The sequence below is a fragment of the Aquarana catesbeiana genome, linkage group LG01 (genome assembly GCF_042186555.1).
Source record: "Aquarana catesbeiana isolate 2022-GZ linkage group LG01, ASM4218655v1, whole genome shotgun sequence".
NCBI classification, from domain to species: Eukaryota; Metazoa; Chordata; class Amphibia; order Anura; family Ranidae; genus Aquarana; species Aquarana catesbeiana.
The window spans coordinates 320,734,599-320,758,725 of record NC_133324.1 but is presented as its reverse complement, the minus strand read 5'-3'; the positions used below and the strand labels follow the sequence as shown (position 1 = coordinate 320,758,725).

The 24,127-nt window shown below is 41.1% G+C and overlaps 1 protein-coding gene across 1 annotated transcript in view; it reads left to right on the top strand.

The window, feature by feature from the left end:
* Window positions 1-24,127, top strand: part of TBX5 (T-box transcription factor 5) — an 87,543-nt gene that overhangs the window by 11,958 nt on the left and 51,458 nt on the right. The window contains exon 4 of the mRNA XM_073630315.1: window positions 2,168-2,287. Within this exon, the coding sequence (XP_073486416.1) occupies window positions 2,168-2,287 (120 nt within the window). The remainder of the gene's footprint in view (window positions 1-2,167; window positions 2,288-24,127) is intronic.

The window sequence follows — 24,127 nt, the reverse complement described above, 5'->3', positions numbered from 1 at the left end:
GACCATCAGACTAATGTACTCCGAGCTGTAATTATAGTATTTAATAATATTGATTCTCTGAGCCCAGAAAGGTTTTTTAGGGTTGCTCCATGTTAAAAAGTTTGACAAGGGCTGGCATAGAGGAACAATTAGAGCATCCCCTCAATGTGCATTAATATATTTTTATAGTAATACATTCTTTGATGTGTATCTTTTTGCACCATGTAAAGTAAAAAATAATGATTTATATTGAACATATGGTTCACATTAACATACATAGGAGAGGTAGAGGTCATACATAAAAGTTTTTCCCCAAAATGTTAAACACTTTATGTCCCCAATGCCCAACTTGCAGCCCTTTTGTGCTTGCCATTAGGCCCTTGGATCCCATTAGTCAACAGTGGGATTGTTGATTTGGTAAAGTGGCTACAATGGCAGGGATCTCTAGTAGTCTCTTGCAATATGACCTCTGTCTTTGACAGTCTTCTGCAAAATGTCTCCAGTCCCAAAACACACCTGTAGCATATTTATAGTCTCTGACAATTTGCTGTAGTCTGCCATTTTTGACAATTTTCTGTAGCATTGTGTATACTGAATTATTATGTGCAGTCTCTTTGGTGATGTTAGGGCTTGAAGTTGAGGCCCCCTATACTTAATTTGTTGACAACCACTGCTTCAAGGCCTACATTTATTGCAGACAAAAAACAATTTGGATAGCACTGTTATATTCAGCACTCAATGAGAAATCAACTGGTAACAGCTTAAACCCCTCTCAAGAAAATACATGAAAATACCTTTGAATATATTTGCAACAAAGATAAAAATCCTTCTAATTTCAGCTAACATATTTACCTAAGATTGGACTTTATATTGAATTGGCATGGGTGTGTAGGGGCTGCAGAGTGGCATAGCACTCCCCAGGCTATACAGTTGTATAATACAACAATTATGAGTGAATCGATTACAGGTGTTTAACTTTACCTATCAAATCTTTTGGACCGGTAAAGTGGTTTCTACATATGTTTACCTTTGTGGTCCACTATTTGGCTGGAGTTTGCCTTTAAAGCAAGTTATGGGTAAACCAAGATTGCACCATTGTAAAGCTAAAAAGAAAAAACCCACAAAAAACATTTTTTTTTTAATTCATGACAATTTACCATCAGATGAAATTCAATTGCTGTAGCACCTTTTATTTACATCTCTGAGTGTAGCTGAATGTTGCACAGAAGCTTTTAGGAGCTCTCGTCCTCATAATCATTTTGCTATGTTGGATACACTGACACTCAAGTAAAACAAAATAGCACCAGTGTTATTAATCTAATCAAATAGCATTCGAAAGTAATAGGCTCTTGGGAAAAAAAGTTTGTACATTCCAAATGAAATCATTTTTATTCCAATAGTTTATGAAAACTGATCTGTAAAAGAGAACGTTATTGGTATTCCTCAACAAACAAAGCTTTAGCCATGCAATCTTTACCCTAACCAAAGCATATGTGTGTATGTACCTTTATGAAATCACAGGTAACTTCAAGTAACTCTCTGTTGAACTGAAAAAGTACAAATAAGTCCATTCTTAAACTGGCCAGCTATGCCCCCACACCCAAGAAACACAATATTGCTACAAGGTCCGTTATGGGAAAAGACTGGGGAGTATACATTGTATGAACTGGAGTCAATATCTATAATTATTACAACATCTAATAATAGTACACACTCACTAAAGCATAGCTTTAACATGCAGCTAATTTATTCTAGATTATGTTTGTGAAGTCAAGTTATATAGGCTTTCCTATTACCAGAATGACAGCTGAAGAGTGAAGACACAAGTTTTGAATCACAAGAGTGAATCACAAGTTTTTCAGCCAGTCTTAAAGCATGCATTTTTGTGTAATATAGAATGGTATTTCTAGGTAAACACAGCAAACTGGATATAATTTTAACAGAGGGAGTTGCGTATTTGGCCAATTAATATGAAATTGTGAATGGGAGGTGACACCCTACATGAGTGGAGTTGTTTGGAGCAATTGAGTGGAAAGTATACTCAGAATGATACATATATTCCAGACTTGGCTCTCCACTCTAATGAAAAAAAGCCTTACAAGTGTTCAGCATTAACTGATTTAAGATTTAGAAGAAAGAAAAATCTTTCCAATATCTGCCCATTTCAAATTTTCCTATTTTATTCCAGGCGAATGTTTCCCAGTTATAAGGTTAAAGTCACTGGCCTCAATCCAAAAACCAAGTACATCCTTCTTATGGATATTGTGCCAGCTGATGACCACAGATACAAGTTTGCTGATAACAAATGGTAGGTGCTTTTTATTCATAAATTTGTTGAAAGGTGTTCAGGGAGTCAATTACATTGTGTATGGCTAATTGTTTTGATAGTGAACACGTATTGCATAGCGTCAGCCTTATGTATTAATGTATTATATTTACTATGTCCAAAATATTTGAAGTCATCTCATGGTTTCCCTAATTTTGGTACACAAGCACTATAATTTGTGCTGGCTGTCATGGGAGACACTTAGCTATTTCTTTGCAACTTGATCTTATTTTACCAAAGCCAAATCTGTGCAAGATGAAATCTGGTTGGATAGTATGGGTTGCAGCATTTGCTTTGTTGAACAAGTTAGCTATATCTTTGCTTTGTTGAACAAGTCAGCAAACACAGAATATTCTATTGATGGCACGCACAAAGACCTTTATCTTTCACTATAAGCAGGGCTTTTTTTCTCAGAAAATAGGTGCAGGAACTCAACCACGACCCTCCAGCCCCGCTCCCTCCATATACACCCTCCAAACCCCATCAAATGGTGTGATCAAATTTTACTTACAGTGGAAGGGTCTTTAAGGTGCATTAAACACCAGAAGTGCATTACATACAGAGTGCTGAGCTGGGAAGGAGGGGGTGTTAAACACAGAGTGCAGAGTTCAGGGGTGTGCTACATGCAGAATTTGGGGGTGTGATACGTACATTGTGCAGAGTTAAGGGGTGCTCTGCATACAGAGTGCAATGTTCGGGGTGCATTTCGCCTTCTTCCACAGTTGCTTACCTCTGCATCCCCTATTCACATCTCACTTTCACCCCTCTTCAGCTCTGGTCTCTGCATGTAACCCCCCTTCCACTGCCCCCATCTTCCTCCTCCCTCCTTAGAAGCTCCACTATCTTCCACATGTCTTACTTGTGTTGCTGTATTAAGTTGAAGCACCCAACCGGCTCTAGTACCTCCCCACACACTGTAGGTGACTCTGCCTCTATCACTTGCAGGGAGATCATCCAGTAGGGTTTTTGGAATCTGCACTGCACCCCGGGTACCTTCATATCCCTTGTCCCTATCCTGCACTCTGTCGGAGCCGCTCAGAAGATCAGATCTGTGGGAGCAGTTGAGAGATAAGCTGTCACTGATAAACACAGAAGCTGGACTTCTGTGTTTACAAGTGATAGTGATGAGAAGGGAGCAGAAGGCCTGAGCCAGAGGTGGTGGAACTGGCTTTCACTAAGTTCCATCTGAAAAAAAACCCTGACTATAAACATGTATTGATTTAGAATCGCCATTCCTCAACACTTATACACCCTACAAGTGTACCTTAATCTCTCTAAATTTTGCAGTTCTCTGCAGTAAATGGTATAGTCCAACTGCAGGAAAATTGAAGCGTTGGTCCAATGTCAATGCATGAAATTGGTGTGGTTTATATGATTGGAACATAAAAGCTGATTTAGTAAAGGAGTTTAAAAACTTTACAAAAATGAATATTCACTGCAATCATCCAAACACGTGAAAAGAAAATTCCTGTCTACTTATTCGTCTGCATAAGATTGGATTATTGAAGTGAATATTCTCAAAATGTATCATGTGTAGATTCTCAACCCTTCCCACATCAAAAAAAGACCTTATTCTTTATCTTTAGAAAACCCTCCATGCTATAGTTTTGTGCAGTCATACATATGTCATTTTTCCATCAGAATGAATGTAAAGGCATGAAAATGCATGTAATAACAGGTAAAAAAGACTAGGGTATTTCCCTAATTAGCAACAAGATTGATATACAAAATTATACATATTAAGATGCAAAAAACAAAAACAAAAAAGCTGGTAATGCATGTAAGCAACATGAGTAAGTAGTAACACAAGAACTGTCTGAAACATAATTTTCCTGATACCAATTAAAGCAACTCTGTTACTTATATAAAACTGCTAATGGCCTGTATAGAAGAGAGTAAATGTGCACCTCTCCGGTTTGCCATGCAGTCAATTGCTGCTCCATTAAAGAGAAATCTTCCTCTGAAGTCAATTTAGAAATTGACACTTCCGACACTCCTGTGTCTTGTAAACACTTGGAGGTCGGAGGGAGAAACACAATCAGAACTGCAGGGAACACAGGGATCGACACTCCTGGAAGTGTCAGTTTCTGAATAGACTTCAGAGGAAGATTTCTCTTCAATGGAGTGGCATTTGGCAGTGGGACAGCAGTAGATGTAAATACTAACTCTCCTCTTTACAGGTAATATGTTGATTTAGAATCCTATTACCTAAGAATTGCTTTAAGCTTAACCTCTATATGAAGCATGAGACCAACCCTGAACACTTAATCCTCAACCTACTCCTTCAAAAGAAACCCAAACCCCAAATCTAAACCACACTTACAAAAGCTAGCTTAACTCAAAATAGTGTCAGCCCAAAAACCCAGAATTTTCCTTGACTTAAGTACTAAAAGATAACAGTTCCAAGCCAACAATCACCAGTGCCAAGCCTGCGGCACCAAAAAACACAGCCTGTTACTGGTGAAACATTGTCCTACTTTTCCCTATGTTTAACACTCTGCTGTGGTTCATCAACCAATTTTTCTGAACTAAGGTGGTTTTTCCTGTAAACCATATCTCTGCTGTCAGAGGACTATTCTTCAGCTTTGATAAGTGTGTTCCTTAGATTGCAGCTCATGTGCACATAATGTCAATATACCTCTCCACCTCCATATTGTATATCTTAATTAGTAATTGCTGCTTTGCCCTTAGACCTCTGCCATATAGTATGGTTTGTACAGATTTACTGAAAAACAACATCATACATACAGTAAATAAAATATATGTCCTTAGGTAATTTTAGGTACTATTTTAATGTACACTACTATCCATAAATACTGAAAGTAAGACAATTTAATTTAGTGAAAAATTAAATAAAAAATCTTCTGTTTCAGAAGCTGCCTTAAATGCATGCAGTTATGACTAAAGGTTATTTATCTCTTCATTTTATGTTCTGACTATAGCAACAATCTGAATTCTTTGTTAGCTTACCCATGCTTTGTGTTATTGGAATGCAAATGTCCTGAATTTTCTGTAATAAAGGACATTAAAATCACAGGACACTAATATATTTATGGTCCGAAATGTGTTTTACAACTTGAAAGCATCATGTTCATTCAAAGTTTACATCTAGTTTGATATTTTTTACTAAAAAGATTTTCAATCCAGTACACCAAAGCCAGTTTAAATAATTCTCTTCTTCTTTCAGGGATCTACATACAATGGGGCAAATAGGCTGGTCTCTTTACAAAGGAATTTTCCATTAGCTTGTCATGAAAATTCTCCTTGAAAAAAATACGAGATCATATACAAGTAAAATAAAAAACACTTCTTCCGCTGGATTGCATTTTGGAGGTCAGCAGAGCTTCACCTTATTCACTAAGCTAGGGGAAAAGTCTCTTGCACCGTGAACAGTCTATTTGCCTTTAGCAAATCAAGCCCAGTTTGTTCACCCAAGGTAATATTATAACACTCAATGGGGCTGATTTATTAGGACCATAGAAAAGAAAATGAGAACAAAAGCAGATTAGCTGCCTATAGCATCAAAAAATTATTGTTCAATAGTTCCATATAATAAAAGGTAAAACTGGAGTGGCGCAATCTAGTTAATTTTTTTTTCTCCTGTTTTTTTTGCATTAGCCAAAAGTCAGATGAAACATCATGTCATAAATGACTATTCTCAAATATAACCTGTCCCTCAAGGTTTTAAAAAAGGCCCCTTTAAAAAAAGGCTAACATTGTAAAGGTCAGGTTGATCCTTCACAAACTTTTGATACTGTGCAACAAGACAATGGGGTTTATTTACTACAACTGTAGAGTGCAAAATCTGGTGCAGCTCTGCAAAAAAAACAATCAGCTTCCAGTTTCTTTTGTCAAAGTTTAATCAAACAAGCTAAAGTTAGAAGCTGATTGGTTACCATGCACAGCTGCAACAGATTTTGCACTCTCCTGTTTTGGTAAATCAGCCCAAGTGATTTCTTCTGCTTTGTGCATAATGTTTATTCCCGTTTAAATCTCCTTTATAAATATACAGACCATTGAAATAATGTACAGCTTGATTGTGTAGATTAGGTTTGTTGCACAATAAGGACATTACAGCAGCGATGTTTAAGTACCCTGCTACGTGAATCGTTTCTTCTAGCTATTGTGTGAGCAATAGTTGAGACTGGGGACCCTTCAGAGCAGGAGAATGTGAGCTACAATGCATAGGCCAAAACACAACAGCAATAGGTGGCTCAGTGCTACAATTACTTGAAGAATTACGTGATGATCTTGGGTTTTTGTCATCCATACAGTTGCTTGCATACACATCCAGGCGCTGCAAGGCCATAAGATAGTAGCAGAGATTCTCAGTTGCACATTTGCATGATCAGGAATCGTCCAAATAGCGGAGTCTTAATGCTCTGCCCATAGCCACTGCATTCTGCAGGAACATTAGTTTATATGGTCTCAGAACAAACAAATGTTATACATAATAGGGTTACATAGTACATAGTTCAAACAATAGAAAAAATAAACAAATAGTAAACCTAGAGATACAGGTGTCCGTTTATGAAGCGGTGATCAGCGGTGATCCCGAGGATCACCGCTGATCACAGTCCATAAACAGTTTATGAAACAGTGATAATTGGGGGAGAACATGTTTGAACTTGTTCTCCCGCCGATTATCTCTACACGCGGAGAATACCCATGAATGACACAGTAAGGGCCAGTTTATGAAGCGGTGATCTCACCGCTTCACTGGCGATCTGAGTCAGAATTCACACTCCCAGGTTCACCAGCTCAGAGGTGGTGAATCGGGGAGTGAAGAGGAAATCTGGGGGGATCTGAGGGGGAAGGAGGAAGATTTTTAACTTCCTTATGCCTCGTTCAGACCCCCCAACACTGTTAGCATGTCCCCCTGTCATATTTATGTGTATACATATATATACATATATACATATAATGTGTATATGTATATATATATAATGTGTGTGTATATACATGTATATATAATGTGTGTGTGTGTATACATATGTATATAATGTAGGGGGACTCATTATTTTATTAACATTAATCGTCCGTGTATTGAGCGGTGATAATTTATCACCGCTTAATAAACTGACATCTCTGTATTTCTGGTGCTGTAATCTCGTAAAGTCTCACGAGATTCCAGTATCAGGGGCCGTTCTCCACTGTTTGAAGCATTTGTAGATCTCTTCACTCCTCCGAAGGTGAAGCGATCTACAAAGCTTCATAAACAGGCACACAGAGGAGAAAAATCTTCACTGTGAATGCCGGAGAACGAAGCAGTGAATAGATTTCACTGCTTCATAAACGGACACCACAGAATCCTATACCCACAGGTGATCCAGAGGAGGTCAAAAACACTATAAGGCGTGGTCTAATTTGCTCCAGCATAGAGACTTCACTTCACACATGGGGATTGTTCACTGCACCTAGCTAATATGGATGAGGTTTATTCACTTTAATCAACCACTCATGTGCTAGCAAAAAATACAGTTTTTTTTGTTGTTTAATATTTACTTTGTTAGTCATCATCAACTCTCTAATGCTGGCCATACACTATACGAAAAATCGGCCGGTCATTTGGCCGGTTCGTTCACTTTTCGGCCAGTTAATGGGCACAAAATCGATAATCATTGGGACGTTTTTGAGCCAAAAAAACGAAGGACAAGTTTGGAAATTTTCTGCCGAATGAACGATAAATTGAAAGGTTAATGTGTTTCCCATCCGAACTGTTTGCACTAGGTGTATGTAAAAAAATAAACAAAAAATTGATTCATTTATGTCCACTGAACGATTTATCAGTCATTACATGATGGCACTATCGTTTGCTCTCACGGCCGAATGTCTGTTTTTCGAAAATGGGTTTGGCCGATTTTTCGTATAGTATATGGCCAGCATTAGTAAATCAACACCAATACGTACTGAACGCTTCAAAAACATAAGGCAAAAAAGATAGGTAAAATGACTGTTTAAAAAGCATAATTATGCTCTACTTTACTTGCAAGATACAAATAGGCCGTATGTATCAGGCATGTAAATGGGGCTTCATTTTTTGTGTCATGTCTCCTCTCAACTCTAAAAAAGTATTTATTTCTCTTGGTAATATACTATTTAAAAAGACAGAAATGTTAACTAATCACATATTGTTAAATCAGCTTCCTTGATGTTAGCTGCATAATGTTTTGGGTCTCATCATGAAAAGAGCTAAAACAAAACATCTTTGGAAAGGCATCCAAGTTCCACATTTCAGCATTGTTCTAACCCAAAGCTCACTAGTTTTAAGGGTAAAACATGATTACAGATGAAGGAAGGTCCATGAAATGTTGCTGAGTTTTTGCAGGTAATTGATAATAGTTTGAGTGATGTTACCAAAACAATGTGTTTTTACAACTTAATTAATTTGGGGTTGATTTATTAATTTATTAGGATATGCTCCCATATCCTCATATACTCACTTTGAGTACCCAATCAAATTAAAAAACAAAAAACAAAACACGATTTAGTCTTGCAAATGATTGACTACTTGAAGTGAACACAACTACATTTTGTCAAATGATTTCACTCTTTGCTGAACATTTACCTTTCTTAGTGAACATTCTTTACCTTTTTAGTAAATACACCCCAATATGATACAGTCTAAACTTTTTGAACCTTAATGCATTGTTGTTGTGCCCCCCCCCCAAACAATTAGCTAACTCCTCTCACCAATCCAGCGTTTTTCTGTCTTCAGCAGCTCGGGTCTCTCTTCTCACAGAACACACTGTGAGCCATAGGTTCCTGCTGCTGTCAGTTAAATCCTGTGAGGAGGGAGCGAGGTATGTGGCCGAGCCGTGCTGTGTGTGTCTATAAATGCACATAGCCTGACCCGTGAGTGCCCCTATAACACAGAGCTTGCTATGGGGGCACCTATATGAAGAAGGCGCAGACAGCACTGGTGAGGAACTCCAGCAGGGAGGGTACGAGACCGCTCTGTGCACTACCATTGCACAGTGCAGGTAGGTATAACATCTTTTTTATTTTAATTTAAAAAAAGAAACCTTTACATTCACTTTAAAAACTATTTAGACACTAGGCCACAATCATCTGAATTAAAAAAAAAACATCGTACTAATCCTGAATGAAACACATTTAAAGTGCAAACTTTTTATTTTTGAAAAATAACATGTTATACTTACCTGATATGTGCAGTGGTTTTGCACAGAGCAACCCTGATCCTCCTCTTCTCGGGTCCCCAGCTGGCGCTCCTGATGCCTCCCCCCTGCTGAGTGCCCCCATAGCAAGCCCCTCGCTATGGGGGCACTCCTGCATGCTCACTCCTGAGCCAGCTCTATGTGTCTGTAGATATACAGAGAGTAGCTCAGTCATGCCCCCGTCCCCTTACTGGCTGTGATTAACAGCAGCAGAAGCCAATGACTCCCGGTGCTGTGTCTGAGCCACTGAGGAGAGAGAGCCGAGAGCTGCTCTCTTGCACATCGCTGGATTGAGATCAGGCTCAGGTACGTATTTAGCTGGAGCAGGGGCTGATTGCAGAAGATTTTTACCTTAATGCATAGAATGCATTAAGGAAAAAAACCTTCTGCCCTTAGAACTACTCCTATACTAAACCCTCCACATCTTAGGGAACAGTAAAAATAAACAGCAATTTTGTTTGCTGCTATTGTAATATGTACATTACACAACAAACTAAAATATACAATACTCTGCAATAATAAAGACGTCTATTTTAAAATATTAAGAACATTATTACCTATGTTTTTAATATTTTAAAATAGATCATTGCAAAGTATTGTATATGTGCATGTAGATGGGAATAGAGAAATGGAAATGGAGAAATGCCATTTGAGGCATTGACCAGCTTCCAGTTATGTTTTTGTAATATGACATTTTCTCTTTAGATAATACAGCTTCAGTGCAGGCCAGATGCTTCATTGGCAAATTATACTAACTAACGTTGTCAAATATAAATGCTGTGGACTACAACATAAATATATGAGGTGAGCAAGAAACAATTACCCCTGAGCCCGAGACAGGGCCCAACTACTGCTTCCCATATATTAGCTGAAAGCCCACATTACATTCTTTGCACATTTTTTCCCCTGCACATCATTTTTTTGTTCTGTTATCTGCTGTTTGAGCCTCTAGTAACGTCATCAAAATTAAAAAATAAATATATATATATGTCGGGGTGGGGCGAGCGCGAAAACACCATCCCTTTCATAGAGGCACCCCCCCGTAAATATATGCAAATGTGTTCCTAAAAAAGGTATATAGAATGAGACTTTAATTGTGCCTCTAAGAAGTATAAATAGAAAAATTAATGATAAGATACATTATTTTATTTTATTCATTATAAAAACACTTAATAATACATTACAGTTAATACGGTTGAAATGGATTCAGGGTGTGCAAATCCCCGATTTTAACAAAGATATGTCCTACGTGTTTTGCGGACGAGGCCGCTTCGTCAGGACCTTTGAGAATGGCTGTCAGGGAATTTAGTAGACCAGACTGTGTGGACTGCACAGAGGAAACCAGAAACACATGTAAGTGAAAAAATAAGGGTGTTTATTGTTAAATGGGTGACAAATAGGTGAAATATATAGAGTACAAACAACCACAGATCCACAAACAAATGGTATATACAAATGGATGGGAAATACCATAATCGTAACAAAAGCCGGGCCGAGGTCATACACAAGGAGGTCAGTCAGATGGGAAAGGACGGGGAACCAGCAGGACAGGGAGAGGATGGATGGATAGGCTGCAGGGCAGGGATCCAGGGAAACCAGAGGGACAAGAGCAGGATGGGCTCAGGATAGGGATCGGATCAGGTCAGGACAGATACAGGCTCAAGGTCAAGATACAGGCAGCAAGATCAGGGCACAGGGAGAGAGATACCAGGGCAAGCATGTGAGGGCTTGCTGGGTATTTATAAGGCTGCAGTAATTGACCTCATGTTACACCTGAGCGCAGAAGGTGCTGTCTGCTCCACACTGCCGGAGTACACCGCTGGTGGACACCGGTACTACGGCCCAAGGATGCAACAGTGCCACCAGCAGGTGAGTCCTCTTACTACAGGTCCTAGGTGTTGGAAGACACCTGCTGGTGGACATTGGTACTGTGATCCAAGAGACCGATAGCGCCACCAACGGGTAAACCTTCTCATGACAGTACCTCCCCACAAAGGAGCAGCCTCCGGACGCTCCAACAAGATGAAATTGTCCAAAGTTCATGGCCTCAAACCGAACAACAGATGAGGGCACATCAGGCTGGGCATCGGGTACATCAAACTGGACAGCGGGCACATCCGAGAAGACAGCGGGCACATCCGAGAAGACAGCGGGCACATCCGAGCATACAGCAGGCACATCCGAGAAGACAGCGGGCACATCCAAGAAGACAGCGGGCTCCGGGTCATCGAGCTGGGCAGAAAGCTCCGGGTCGTCAGGCCAAACAGCGAGCACCATAAGGGCAGGTTGGATCACAGGCACCGGCTCAACAGACTGGGTAACGGGCCCCGGCCCAGTGGGCTCGATAACGGGCCCCAGTTCAGCGAGCTGGACACCGGGCACTGGTCCGGCAAGCCGATTAACGGGCACTGGCTTAACGGACTCCAGTTCAGCAGACTGGGTCAAGGGCACCGGTTCAGCAGACTGGGTCAAGGGCACCGAAACTCCAGGCTGACACACAGGCACCGAAACGCCAGACTGACACGCCAATCTCAAGACATCTGGCTGTAAGGCAGGCAACGAGACACCAGGCTGGAAGGCAGGTACTAAGACATCAGACTGAGAAGCGGGCACATCAGATGGGGAAGTGGAGACATCAAGCTGGAAGGCAGGCACCGAGACATCAGGCTGGAAGGTGGGCACATCAGGCAGGAAGGTGGACACATCAGGCTGGGAAGCGGGCACATCAGGCTGGGAAGCGGGCACATCAGGCTGGAAGGCATGCACCAAGACTTCGGGCTGGAAGACAGGCATCAGGACATCAGACTGGGAAGCGGGCACATCAGACTGGGAAGCGGGCACATCAGACTGGAAGGCATGCACCAAGACTTCAGGCTGGAAGACAGGCATCAGGACATCAGACTGGGAAGCGGGCACATCAGACTGGGAAGCGGGCACATCAGACTGGGAAGCGGGCACATCAGACTAGAAAGTGGAGACATCAAGCTGGAAGGCAGGCACCGAGACATCCGGCTGGAAGGCAGGCACTGAGACACCAGGCTGGAAGGCGGGCACATCAGACTGGAAGGCATGCACCAAGACTTCGGGCTGGAAGACAGGCATCAGGACATCAGACTGGGAAGCAGGCACATCAGACTGGGAAGCGGGCACATCAGACTGGGAAGCGGGCACATCAGACTGGGAAGTGGAGACATCAAGCTGGAAGGAAGGCACCGAGACATCCAGCTGAAAGGCAGGCACCGACTGGAAAGCGGGCACATCAGACTGGAAGGTAGGCACATCAGGCTGGAAGGCAGGCACCGAGACTTTGGGCTGGAAGGCAGGCATCAAGACATCAGACTGGGAAGCGGGCACATCAGACTGGAAGGTAGACACATCAGGCTGGAAGGCAGGCACATCAGGCTGGAAGGCAGGCACCGAGACTTTGGGCTGAAAGGCAGGCATCGGGACATCAGACTGGAAAGCAGGTACATCAGACTGGAAAGTGGACACATCAGACTGGAAGGCAGGCACATCAGACTGGAAGGAAGGCACCAAGACTTTGGGCTGGAAGGCAGGCATCAAGATATCAGACTGGGAAGCGGGCACATCAGACTGGAAGGTAGGCACATCAGGCTGGAAGGCAGGCACATCAGGCTGGAAGGCAGGCACTGAGACTTCAGACTGGAAAATGGGTACATTAGACTGGAAAGTGGACACATCAGGCACATCAGACTGGAAGGCGGACACATCAGACTGGATAACAGGCACTGGGTTGTCAGGTTTAGGTGGGTCATCAGGTTCAACTAGCATGAAAGCGGGCTGGAACAGGTTGGTTGGTGTGGAGGCAGGTTGGGTTACTGGCAGCATGGTATGGGTCAGAAAGAATTTTTGTTTCTTTTTTGGTTTAGCCACTGCAGCTTTTTATGTACGTGTGGGGCTGTAAGAAAAGAAAGTAGCTGGGCAGAAGGAAGACCAAGGAACTGTGGCTGGAGGAGGGTTTTGTGGGATTGTTACAGGTGGAGGAGAAGAGACAGGTGGATTGAAGGCAGGATAGGTGCTACACTTGGAGACTGGGTAATAGTATTTGGTAGGGGGCTAAGTAAACTGGGCTGTAGCTGAGGTTGCCATAGACGGGGAGTTTCTTGGGAAGGCAGGTGATTAATGGCAGGGCTGGATTATTGTGGCTTAGCTAAATACAGGAGATCTGACCATGCCTGTAGCACAGGTTGAACAAACGCTGATTCACACACAGCCTGACTAACCAAGGATTGCACAGACTGGATGCAATTAGACAACACATGCTGTGAACAAGAGGAATAACGTTCCATGAAATAGGCTGGATCATCCTCTAACAACCATACCAGGGATTCAACTTGGCCATAATTGAAGGGGGGAGAAAAATCGTCACTTCCTTCGGGAATACATGACAGGGCTGGTTTTGCACATAACTGGATCAGGGGCTGAACATCTTCAAATGACATATACCCCTGATCCACTAGGGAATGAGCTGATCGGATAGTTTCCATCAGCTGGTCACTAGTCCACCCTTTTAAAATCTGGCGACAATATTCACCATCCTCTTCTGCTAGCAGAGAATAATAAATTATTTCATTGAAATCCATATTAGCAGACCTAACAAACCAGGATGGTTCCTCAATGCAGCCACGTCTGGTCAGGGATGGCCTTGGTATACTGTCAGGGAATTTAGTAGACCAGACTGTGTGGACTGCACAGAGGAAACCAGAAACATATCTAAGTGAAAAAATAAGGGTGTTTTTTATTAAATGGGTGACAAATAGGTGAAATATATACAGTGCAAACAACCACAGACCCACAAACTAATGGTATATACAAATGGATGGGAAATACCATAATCGTAACAAAAGCCGGGCCGAGGTCATACACAAGGAGGTCAGTCAGATGGGAAAGGACGGGGAACCAACAGGATAGGGTGAGGATGGATGGATAGGCTGCAGGGCAGGGATCCAGGGAAACCAGAGGGACAAGAGCAGGATGGGCTCAGGATAGGGATCGGATCAGGTCAGGACAGATACAGGCTCAAGGTCAAGATACAGGCAGCAAGATCAGGGCACAGAGTGAGAGATACCAAGGCAAGCATGTGAGGGCTTGCCGGGTATTTATAAGGCTGCAGTAATTGACCTCATATTACACCTGAGCGCAGAGGGTGCTGTCTGCTCCACACTGCCGGAGTACACCCGCTGGTGGACACCAGTACTACAGCCCAAGAATGCAACAGTGCCACCAGCAGGTGAGTCCTCTTACTACAGGTCCTAGGTGTTGGAAGACACCCGCTGGTGGACACTGGTACTGCGATCCAAGAGACCGATAGCGCCACCAACGGGTAAACCTTCTCATGACAATGGCACAATGTGATCATGTGTAGATACTACAAATACAGCATCAATTAATATTGCATAGATTTATAGAGTTACAACAGTGAAGCCTAGAATATAAAATGTATATAGACATTGAAGCATAAATTCATACAAAGGTATGTGTATGAGTGTTTGATGAGAAATTAACAATGTTTACTAAACAGATCTGGATGTTTTAGAAAGTATTCAACAGACAAATATAGCTGCATTATCAGTCCGCTAGGGGTGTGTATAAGCATTGATCAACTCTATACTGTTAAATGTTTAAACAGGTAATGCTGTGGTTTTGTATAGGAAGGAAAAGAGAATATATATATATATATATATATATATATATATATATATATATATATATATGAATCATATTATTCTATCAAGGAGTTTTTTCGCACTCACCCGGGAACTGTAATTGGAGGGTACCGCCTCGGTGGGACAAAATGAGGCCTTTGTGCTCGTGGGAATACTCCAACCCCAACCCTCCTCAACTGAGAGGAAAAAGGGCAGGCCCCTGTATAGATTAAAGAGCATGGTAAACTAAATGCTTTAAAGATGATAACAGTAATAATAGACACCTCCAAAGACAAATGGAGGTGTCAACCACAACTAGGGAAAATAGAACAGAGTAGATGTGAGTATGTGGGGAGAGACAAGGGAGAAAAAGCAAGAAAGTGAAAACAGAGGCAAGTCAAGAACGATGGGGTGGGGGAGGAGGGGGGGGAGGCATGAAAGTGAAAACAGAGGCAAGTCAAGAACGGTGGGGTGGAGGAGGAGGGGGGGAACAGAGGAAAAGGAAGAAAAAGATGGGGTGGGGTGGGGGGGGAGAGGGGGAAAGTAAGAAAAAGAGGCAAAGTAGAAATGGGAAAAGAGGAGGGGATGGGAAAAGGGAGGGAGGGGAAAGGAAAAGAGGAAAGAGGGAAAGAGGGAGCAGAGGGGGAAGGGGGGAGGGGGGAGAGAGAAGAAGAGGGGGAAGAACGTGGAAAAGGGGAGGAGAAGTCCCCCACCCCTCCCAACCCCCCTTTTCCACATTCTTCCCCCTGTTCTTCTCTCTCCCCCTTCCCCCTCTGCTCCCTCTTTCCCTCTTCCCTCTTTTCCTTTCCCCTCCCTACCTTTTCCCATCCCCTCCTCTTTTCCCATTTCCCCTTTGCCTCTTTTTCGTACTCCCCCCCCCCCCCCCCACACCACCATTTTTGACTTGCCTCTGTTTTCACTTTCTTGCCTTTTCTTTTTTTCCCCCTCCCCCCTCCCCCACCCCACTGTTCTTGATTTGCCTCTGTTTTCACTTTCTTGCCTTTTCAGTTTTTTCCCTCTCCCCCACCCCACCGTTCTTGACTTGCCTCTGTTTTCACTTTCTTGCTTTTTCTCCCCTGTCACTCTCCACATACTCACATCTACTCTGTTCTGTTTTCCCTAGTTGTGGTTGACACCTCCATTTGTCTTTGAAGGTGTCTATTATTACTATTATCATCTTTCAACCATTTCGTTTACCATGCTCTTTCATCTGCATATATAGGGGCCTGCCCATTTTCCTCTCGGTTGAGGAGGGCCTCACATTGTCCCGCCGAGCCAGTACCTTCCAATTACAGTTCCCGGGTGAGTGGGAAAAAAACTCCTTAAATGAATAATATGATTCATATTTATATATACAGTGCGGACGGAAAGTATTCAGACCCCCTTACATTTTTCATTCTTTGTTATATTGCAGCCATTTGCTAAAATCATTTAAGTTCATTTTTTTCCTCATTAATGTACACACAGCACCCCATATTGACAGAAAAACACAGAATTGTTGACATTTTTGCAGATTTATTAAAAAAGAAAAACTGAAATATCACATGGTCCTAAGTATTCAGATCCTTTGCTCAGTATTTAGTAGAAGCACCCTTTTGATCTAATACAGCCATGAGTCTTTTTGGGAAAGATACAACAAGTTTTTCACACCTGGATTTGGGGATCCTCTGCCATTTCTCCTTGCAGATCCTCTCCAGTTCTGTCAGGTTGGATGGTAAACGTTGGTGGACAGCCATTTTTGGTCTCTCCAGAGATGCTCAACTGGGTTTAAGTCAGGGCTCTGGCTGGGCTATTCAAGAACAGTCACAGAGTTGTTGTGAAGCCACTCCTTCATTATTTTAGCTGTGTGCTTAGGGTCATTGTCTTGTTGGAAGGTAAACCTTCGGCCCAGTCTGAGGTTCTGAGCACTCTGGAGAAGGTTTTAGTCCAGGATATCCCTGTACTTGGCCACATTCATCTTTCCCTCGACTGTATTGGACAGGTGATGAGCAGTGCCTGGTTTTCTCCACACATACCACTTAGAATTAAGGCCAAAAAGTTCTATCTTGGTCTCATCAGACCAAAGAATCTTATTTCTCACCATCTTGGAGTCCTTCAGGTGTTTTTTAGCAAACTCCATGCGGGCTTTCATGTGTCTTGCACTGAGGAGAGGCGTCCGTCGGGCCACTCTGCCATAAAGCCCCGACTGGTAGAGGGCTGCAGTGATGGTTGACTTTCTACAACTTTATCCCATCTCTCGACTGCATCTCTGGAGCTCAGCCACAGTGACCTTTGGGTTCTTCTTTACCTCTCTCTCCAAGGCTCTTCTCTCCCGTTAGCTCAGTTTGGCTGGACGGCCAGCTCTAGGAAGGGTTCTGGTCGTCCCAAACGTCTTCCATTTAAGGATTATGGAGGCCACTGTGCTCTTAGGAACCTGCAGCAGAAATTTTTTGTAACCCTGGCCAGATCTGTGCCTTGCCACAATTCTTTCTCTGAGCATCTTTAGGCAGTTCCTTTGACCTCATGATTCTCATTTGCTCTGACATGCAATGTGAGCTGTAAGATCTTATATAGACAGGTGTGTGGCTTTCCAAATCAAGTCCAATCAGTATAATTAAACACAGCTGGACTTTTCCTTCCTATACAAAACCACAGCATTACCTATTTAAACATTTAACAGTATAGAGTTGATCACTGCTTAACCTCAAACGTTGACTAGCATCGCCATACACGCCCCTATCGGACTGATAATGCAGCTATATTTGTCTGTTGCATACTTTATAAAACATCCAGATCTGTTTAGTTAACAATTTCTCATCAAACACATACCTTTGTATACATTTATGCATCAATGTCTATATACATTTTATATTCTAGCCTTCACTGTTGTAACTCTATAAATCTATGCAATATTAATTGATGTCTCATTTGTAGAATCTACACGTGATCACATTGTGCCATTCTCAAAGGCCCCGACAAAGCGGCCTCGTCCGCGAAACGCGCAGGCCATAACTTTGCTAAAATCGGGGATTTGCACACCCTGAATCCATTTCAAACGTATTAACTGTAATGTATTATTAACTGTTTTTACACTGAATAAAATAAAATAATGTAGCTTCTTATTAATTGTTCTTCATCTATTTATACTTCTTAGAGGCACAATTAAAGTCCCATTCAGTTCTATATACCTTTTTAGGAACACATTTGCATTAAAAAATAAATAATTTTACCTGGCTTTATTAAAAATTAGCAGCCTGAGTACTTATATACAAATAGTTATGGCTCCAGGCCAGTCCACTCTTGCCTGTCACGACACTTCCGGGTGCAGATCCGACTTGTCACCTTAAAGTCCACAACACCCTAAAAAGGTCATCACTTTCATGCATAAAACTTGTATTGAGGCTCAGTGAAATATATTAAATAGCTTAACACTATGCCACTTAGCACTCTGGTGCATTCAATGCTGGTTTACATGTAATCATGAAGTGATCTCTACTGAAATTTCCTATCAGTATACAGCACTAACCACACCTTCCAGGCAGAGCAACCACCACCTGCTACTGATTAGGAGGCCACTATCAATCAGTTAAGACATACCAAGTGTAACCCAAATAAACCTGTTTTCACAGAAAAACATTTTTGCTTTTTGAAAATTCTATCATCAAATTTTATGCCTATGAAATAGACCCTGTTATAAAAAATGTATATGATGTTCAAAAAAGTTTCTGATCTTCAATAACAGTTTGAAAGAAGAGCTTATAATTGGTCCTTTCTTGCATGTTGTGGCCTGATACTGAACAGGATAGATTATGCACAAGATATTATGGCTCACCATATAGAGTTGAGACAATGCCCTGTTGCTGTTTTTTATGCTTATGGGCTGCATGTGCAAATTATTTTACCTTTGAAATAAATCAAATATATTTCCTTTGATTTAGGTCTGACATATTGACGTGATGAACAGAGAATGATAACTGTAATAAGCCTAGTGTGAAATCCTCAAAGGGAACAGCTTTAGTGTTAAATACTCCTAGATAGCAAGGTGTCTTTGGATTTGGAGACTCATCAAAGTTTAGTTACATTTGCATGGCGCAGAATGTAATGACATCTTACGGGAGTTGGATTTAGAGGTACCACTTGAAAGACTTTGTAATGCTCAAGCTAGTTTTACTGTATATTACATCTTGTTCTATTTAGGAATAGGCGTTCCTAACACAAGCCACAGTTTTAAATATGTGTTTTTGGCTTTGAAGCAGAGGAACACATTCTGTATAAACTTTTGACTGTGAAATGCTTCTGTTCGTAATTGTTCTCTGCAAGCAGTAAGTTCTGGACCTAATGTTTCACTTTCTGGGAGCTACGCCTAACTCATTAACAAGAAAAATAATGCCAACAAGTGCAAATAAGTAAATATATCAAACCTATGAGATATAACCCAAACAATACTCTTGTCAGTTTATAAGTAAGGTATCATAATGCAATAGATGTTTCCTCTATTTTCCCTTATATGTGATATTTATTTCCTATGAGCAATATTCCACAAAGGAAGTCATGTTTTAAGGTCAAATTGCTAGTGTGTTACAAAGTAAAATACCTGTATGTCCAGCAGCATGCTAGTACCAGGGCATGCTAGTACCAGGGGTTGATCTACTAAGACAAATAAGCTGTTAACTTTGTTAAATTTTTACTTTGTAAGGGAATTTTCCCATAGCTTAGAGCATGGGTCTCCAAAACTTTCTAAACAAAGGTCCAGTTCACCGTCCTTCAGACTTTAGGGGGGCTGGGGTGTGGCCATTGGGAGAAGAAAATGTCCCAGCGTCAGTGGGATTAAAAAATGCCCCAGTGGGATTAAAAAATGCCCCATCTTTGGTGTCAGTGAGAGCAATTTTGCCCCATCATTGGTGTCATTGGGAGGAATAGTGTCCCATCATTGGTGTTATTGGGAGGAATAGAGTCCGATCATTGGTGTCATTGGGCCCAATTGTTGGTGTCACTGGGAGGAATTGTGCCCCATTATTAGTGTCATTGGCCCCATTGTTGGTCGTATTTGTGAGGAATTGTTCCACATCGTTGGTGTGACTGGGCCCCATTGTTGGTGTCATTGGGAGGAATTGTGCCCCATCGTTGGGGTCATTTAGAGGAATTGCACACCTTTGCTGGTAGCAAGCAAAGGGCCACATCCAGCCCTCGGGCTGTAGTTTGGAGACCACTGGCTTCGAGAATGAGATGAAGCTCTGCTGAATTCTATCATTTATTCATGTGCAAGCAAAAATACTGTATGTTTATTTATTTCCTTTGCATATGATTGGAATTTTCATCCCACTCACTAAGCTAAGGGAAAATTCCCTTGCAAAGTGAACAGCCTATTAGCATTTAGTAAATCAATCCCACTAGAATAGGTTTAGATAGTGTCCTAGATGCAGTATGTAATACATGAATCAGGGAATGGACACTTGTATCAAAAGCTAGTGACACAGCTGCTTTGCGATAGTCCCTTTCAGTACAAGCATGTCAGTACCGGTGCTATAAAAGGTTGTATCTCTGTTAGCAGATTCTGCACTGCTCAATGCAGTATACTTAAATGGTTTTAACCTATTAAACTTCATCCTGCAAAAATAAAAGGCAATGCTAAATACAGGATAACTAGACAGTATTTGGGAGGATTGCCTCCTAAAGAAGTGAATCTTTCACAGAACACAATTTTGTAGATCAGAAGTAATTTAAAATCACTTATACTTAGGCCGGCCATGGACAGAATAAATTTCTTTCCTGCAACCACGGTTTGCAGGAAAGAAATTTGCTTGTTTCCCGCATCAACGCAGACAGTGTTGATGCGGGAATCTTCCTGCCGGACCATTGTCTTCTCCCGGCAAGGGAAGCCATCCCCGCCAGGAAAAGACAGTGATTATTGCTATCGGCTATACCAGCTGCTAGCGATAATCGGGGGTAAAACCTGGCCTCCTGGTTGTACAGACCGATTCATCAACTTGATACATTCATAAGTTGATCGATTCATCAACTTGGTACATTCAGCCTGTCCATACATGGTTCAAATCTCGGCCGGTTTCTGCTGAACCGTGTATGGTCTGCTTTATTCTTGCAGCTGTTAATGATCAACAAGCAGAGGAAAATTAATAGCTGTATAAAAAAGTTGCACAGATTATAGAGATCTCTTTACTGCTCTAGTTTGGGCACGGCAACTATTTATTCAAAATGGATGCACCCTGAATGAATTTTATTTATTATAGGTATTTTTATAGAGCTAACAATTTATGAAGCACTTTACATACTGTACATTAACATCAGTCCCTGCCATCAAGGAACTTACATTTTATGGTGTGACCATGTCTATGGAGTGTGGGAGAGTACCCGGATTAAATCCAAACAAGCACAGGGTAAACATGCCAACTCCATGCAGATAGCATCTTGGCCAGGATTCAAACTGGGGAACCACTCAGACACTGTGCTGGCCATTCTTTGTAATTGGTATATTGTAACATATTGTAATCTGGATATTGAGATTTAAGAAAAATACATTGTTATCTAAACTGTGAATTTCCAAAATCTCCTTCTTGATAAGATAAGATAAAATAAGATAAGATACCTTTTAATAATATTAGTGTGTTTCCATGGATTGTAGATATATACAATATATATATATATATATATATATATATATATATATATATATATATATATAAAATCATATCCAACATTCTGGTCAAATGTACTTGCCTGTTTTCTCATAAAAACTTGACTGTAGCCAAGCTTCAATTTCTGTAACAGTTCTGTAAAATATTGTTTTCTGATAAATGCAAGAACTAATTGGGTAATAGTGGGGAAAAACATGCTTCACAAACATTTGTGAGGTTCTCAAATGGATAAACAGACACTAAAATGAGATATACATGGATAACTGGAAGAGTATAATTATTATTTCTTTTTTTAATGGGCACACCAACAGAATATTCAAATGACATACAACAGCTATACATCAGGGTTATAGGGGTTGCTTTGTTAAATAGTATAACAGTAGTAGTATATAAAGTTCTAACAACTGATGCTGACAAGCTCATTATATAACATTCAGGTGGGATGCCTCATACTTGTTGATTATATTGGGTTTTGTGGCTGTGTTTGTTTTATTCTATGTGGGTATTTCATTTGTAGGGTGTAGGCTACTACTAGTCCTTGTCTGGTGAGGTCACAGGTTGTAATCTGCTTAGGTAAACCCAATCATTAAAATCTTATGTAAGCTTTAACATGTTAAAGAGACCACATCACGAACTTACAAAAATTCAGTTCAAATTATTATTTAAAAAATATTTACTTGCAGCCTGTTTTTCTTTCCATAAAAAAAAATATTTTCATTGCAATGTTCCTCAACCAAACCGACCCCCAAACACAGCCACAGTTTCCCCTCCCTCCCTGTGATTTCTTAGCCCTCTCCTTTTCTGAGGGTGTGTAATTACCATCTGTGCTGGCCCAGCTCCTTCACCCCTCCTCTTCCTACTTAAGAGATTATGCAGCTGTGGAGGAGGAGCAAACGGAAAATTATAAAAATAATTTGAGTTACAGCACTGAGTCTGCCGGGTAGCTGACATCACATTCAAGATGGCAGCACCCATTAAGATTCTTAGGGCCCATTTGTGCTCCGGAATTATCACCATGTCACATGAGTGGACATGCCACCACTTATTGCCCAGGCCTGTTCCACCAAAGTCATCATCAGGAAGTCTGTTCTGAGCAATGACATGTAACTACCACTGAAAGACAAGCATATAGACAGAAGGTAACTGTAAAAACAGTTCATCTAAAAGAAAAAAAAAGCATGCAATTTTGTAATGATACACATAGGGGTTATTTTACTTAAACTGGAGAGTGCAAAATCTGGTGCAGCTCTGCATAGAAACAAATCAGCTTCCAGGTTTTATTGTAAAAGCTTAATTGAACGAGCTGAAGTTAGAAGCTGATTGGCTACCTTGCACAGCTACACCAAATTTTGCACTCTCTGGTTTTAGTAAATCAACCCCACTGTCTCCTTAAGGAAAAGTGCTAATTTTATTTTATAATTTGCCACATTTTAAAGGCACTAAAAGTATGTTTTCTCATAGAAAGCAGACATTTACTTTTAAACTAGCCACTTGAATAATCAACAGACTACATATTATGAAGAAATTAGATTTAATTTTTTATTTTTTTTTATTGGATATGTTTATAGCGCAAAAAATATACCATATGAAAGCTCTATTGATGGGAAAAAAATGACGTACATTTTATTTGTGTGCAGCATTGCATGACTGCACAATTGTCAGGTAAAATTACGCAGTGCCATAATGCAAAAAATGGCCTGGTCATGATGGGGGGTAAATCTTCAGAAGGTCAGGTGGTTCCTTTACCTACCTCCCGTCCGCCATATAGGCAATTGATGGCGGCGGGGTGGTTCTCTTGTTCTGGAACGACTCGCAGGCGTGCAAGCGCGGTGATCAGCAGCACGCTGTGTCTCTGGGACATGGCGCATCCCTGATCTCGGTAAAGAGCCGATGATGTAGCTCTTTACCCTTGTGATTAGCTGTGTCCAATCACAGCTGATCACATGTAAACAAGGAAATGCCGGTTATTGGCTTTCCGCTCCTCACACTGACAGCATGATTATCAGTGCAGCCTCAACAGTGCCCAGCAGTGATGCCAGTCAGTGCCCATCAGTGGTGCCAATCAGTGCCCATCAATGATGCCAATCAGTATAAGAATAAGAAAAATTACTTATTTACAACATTTTCGAACAAAAATTAAGTAAACTTATTTTTTCAAAATTTTCAGTCTTTTTTTTTTTTTTTTTTTTTTTAGCAAAAAATAAAAAACCCAGTGGTGAATAAATAAGACCAAAAGAAATCTCTATCTGTCTGAAAAAAATAATAAAAATTTAATTTGGGTGCTGCCTTGAATGACCACGCAATTGTCGTTCAACATGTGACAGTGCTGAAGGCTGAAAATTGGCC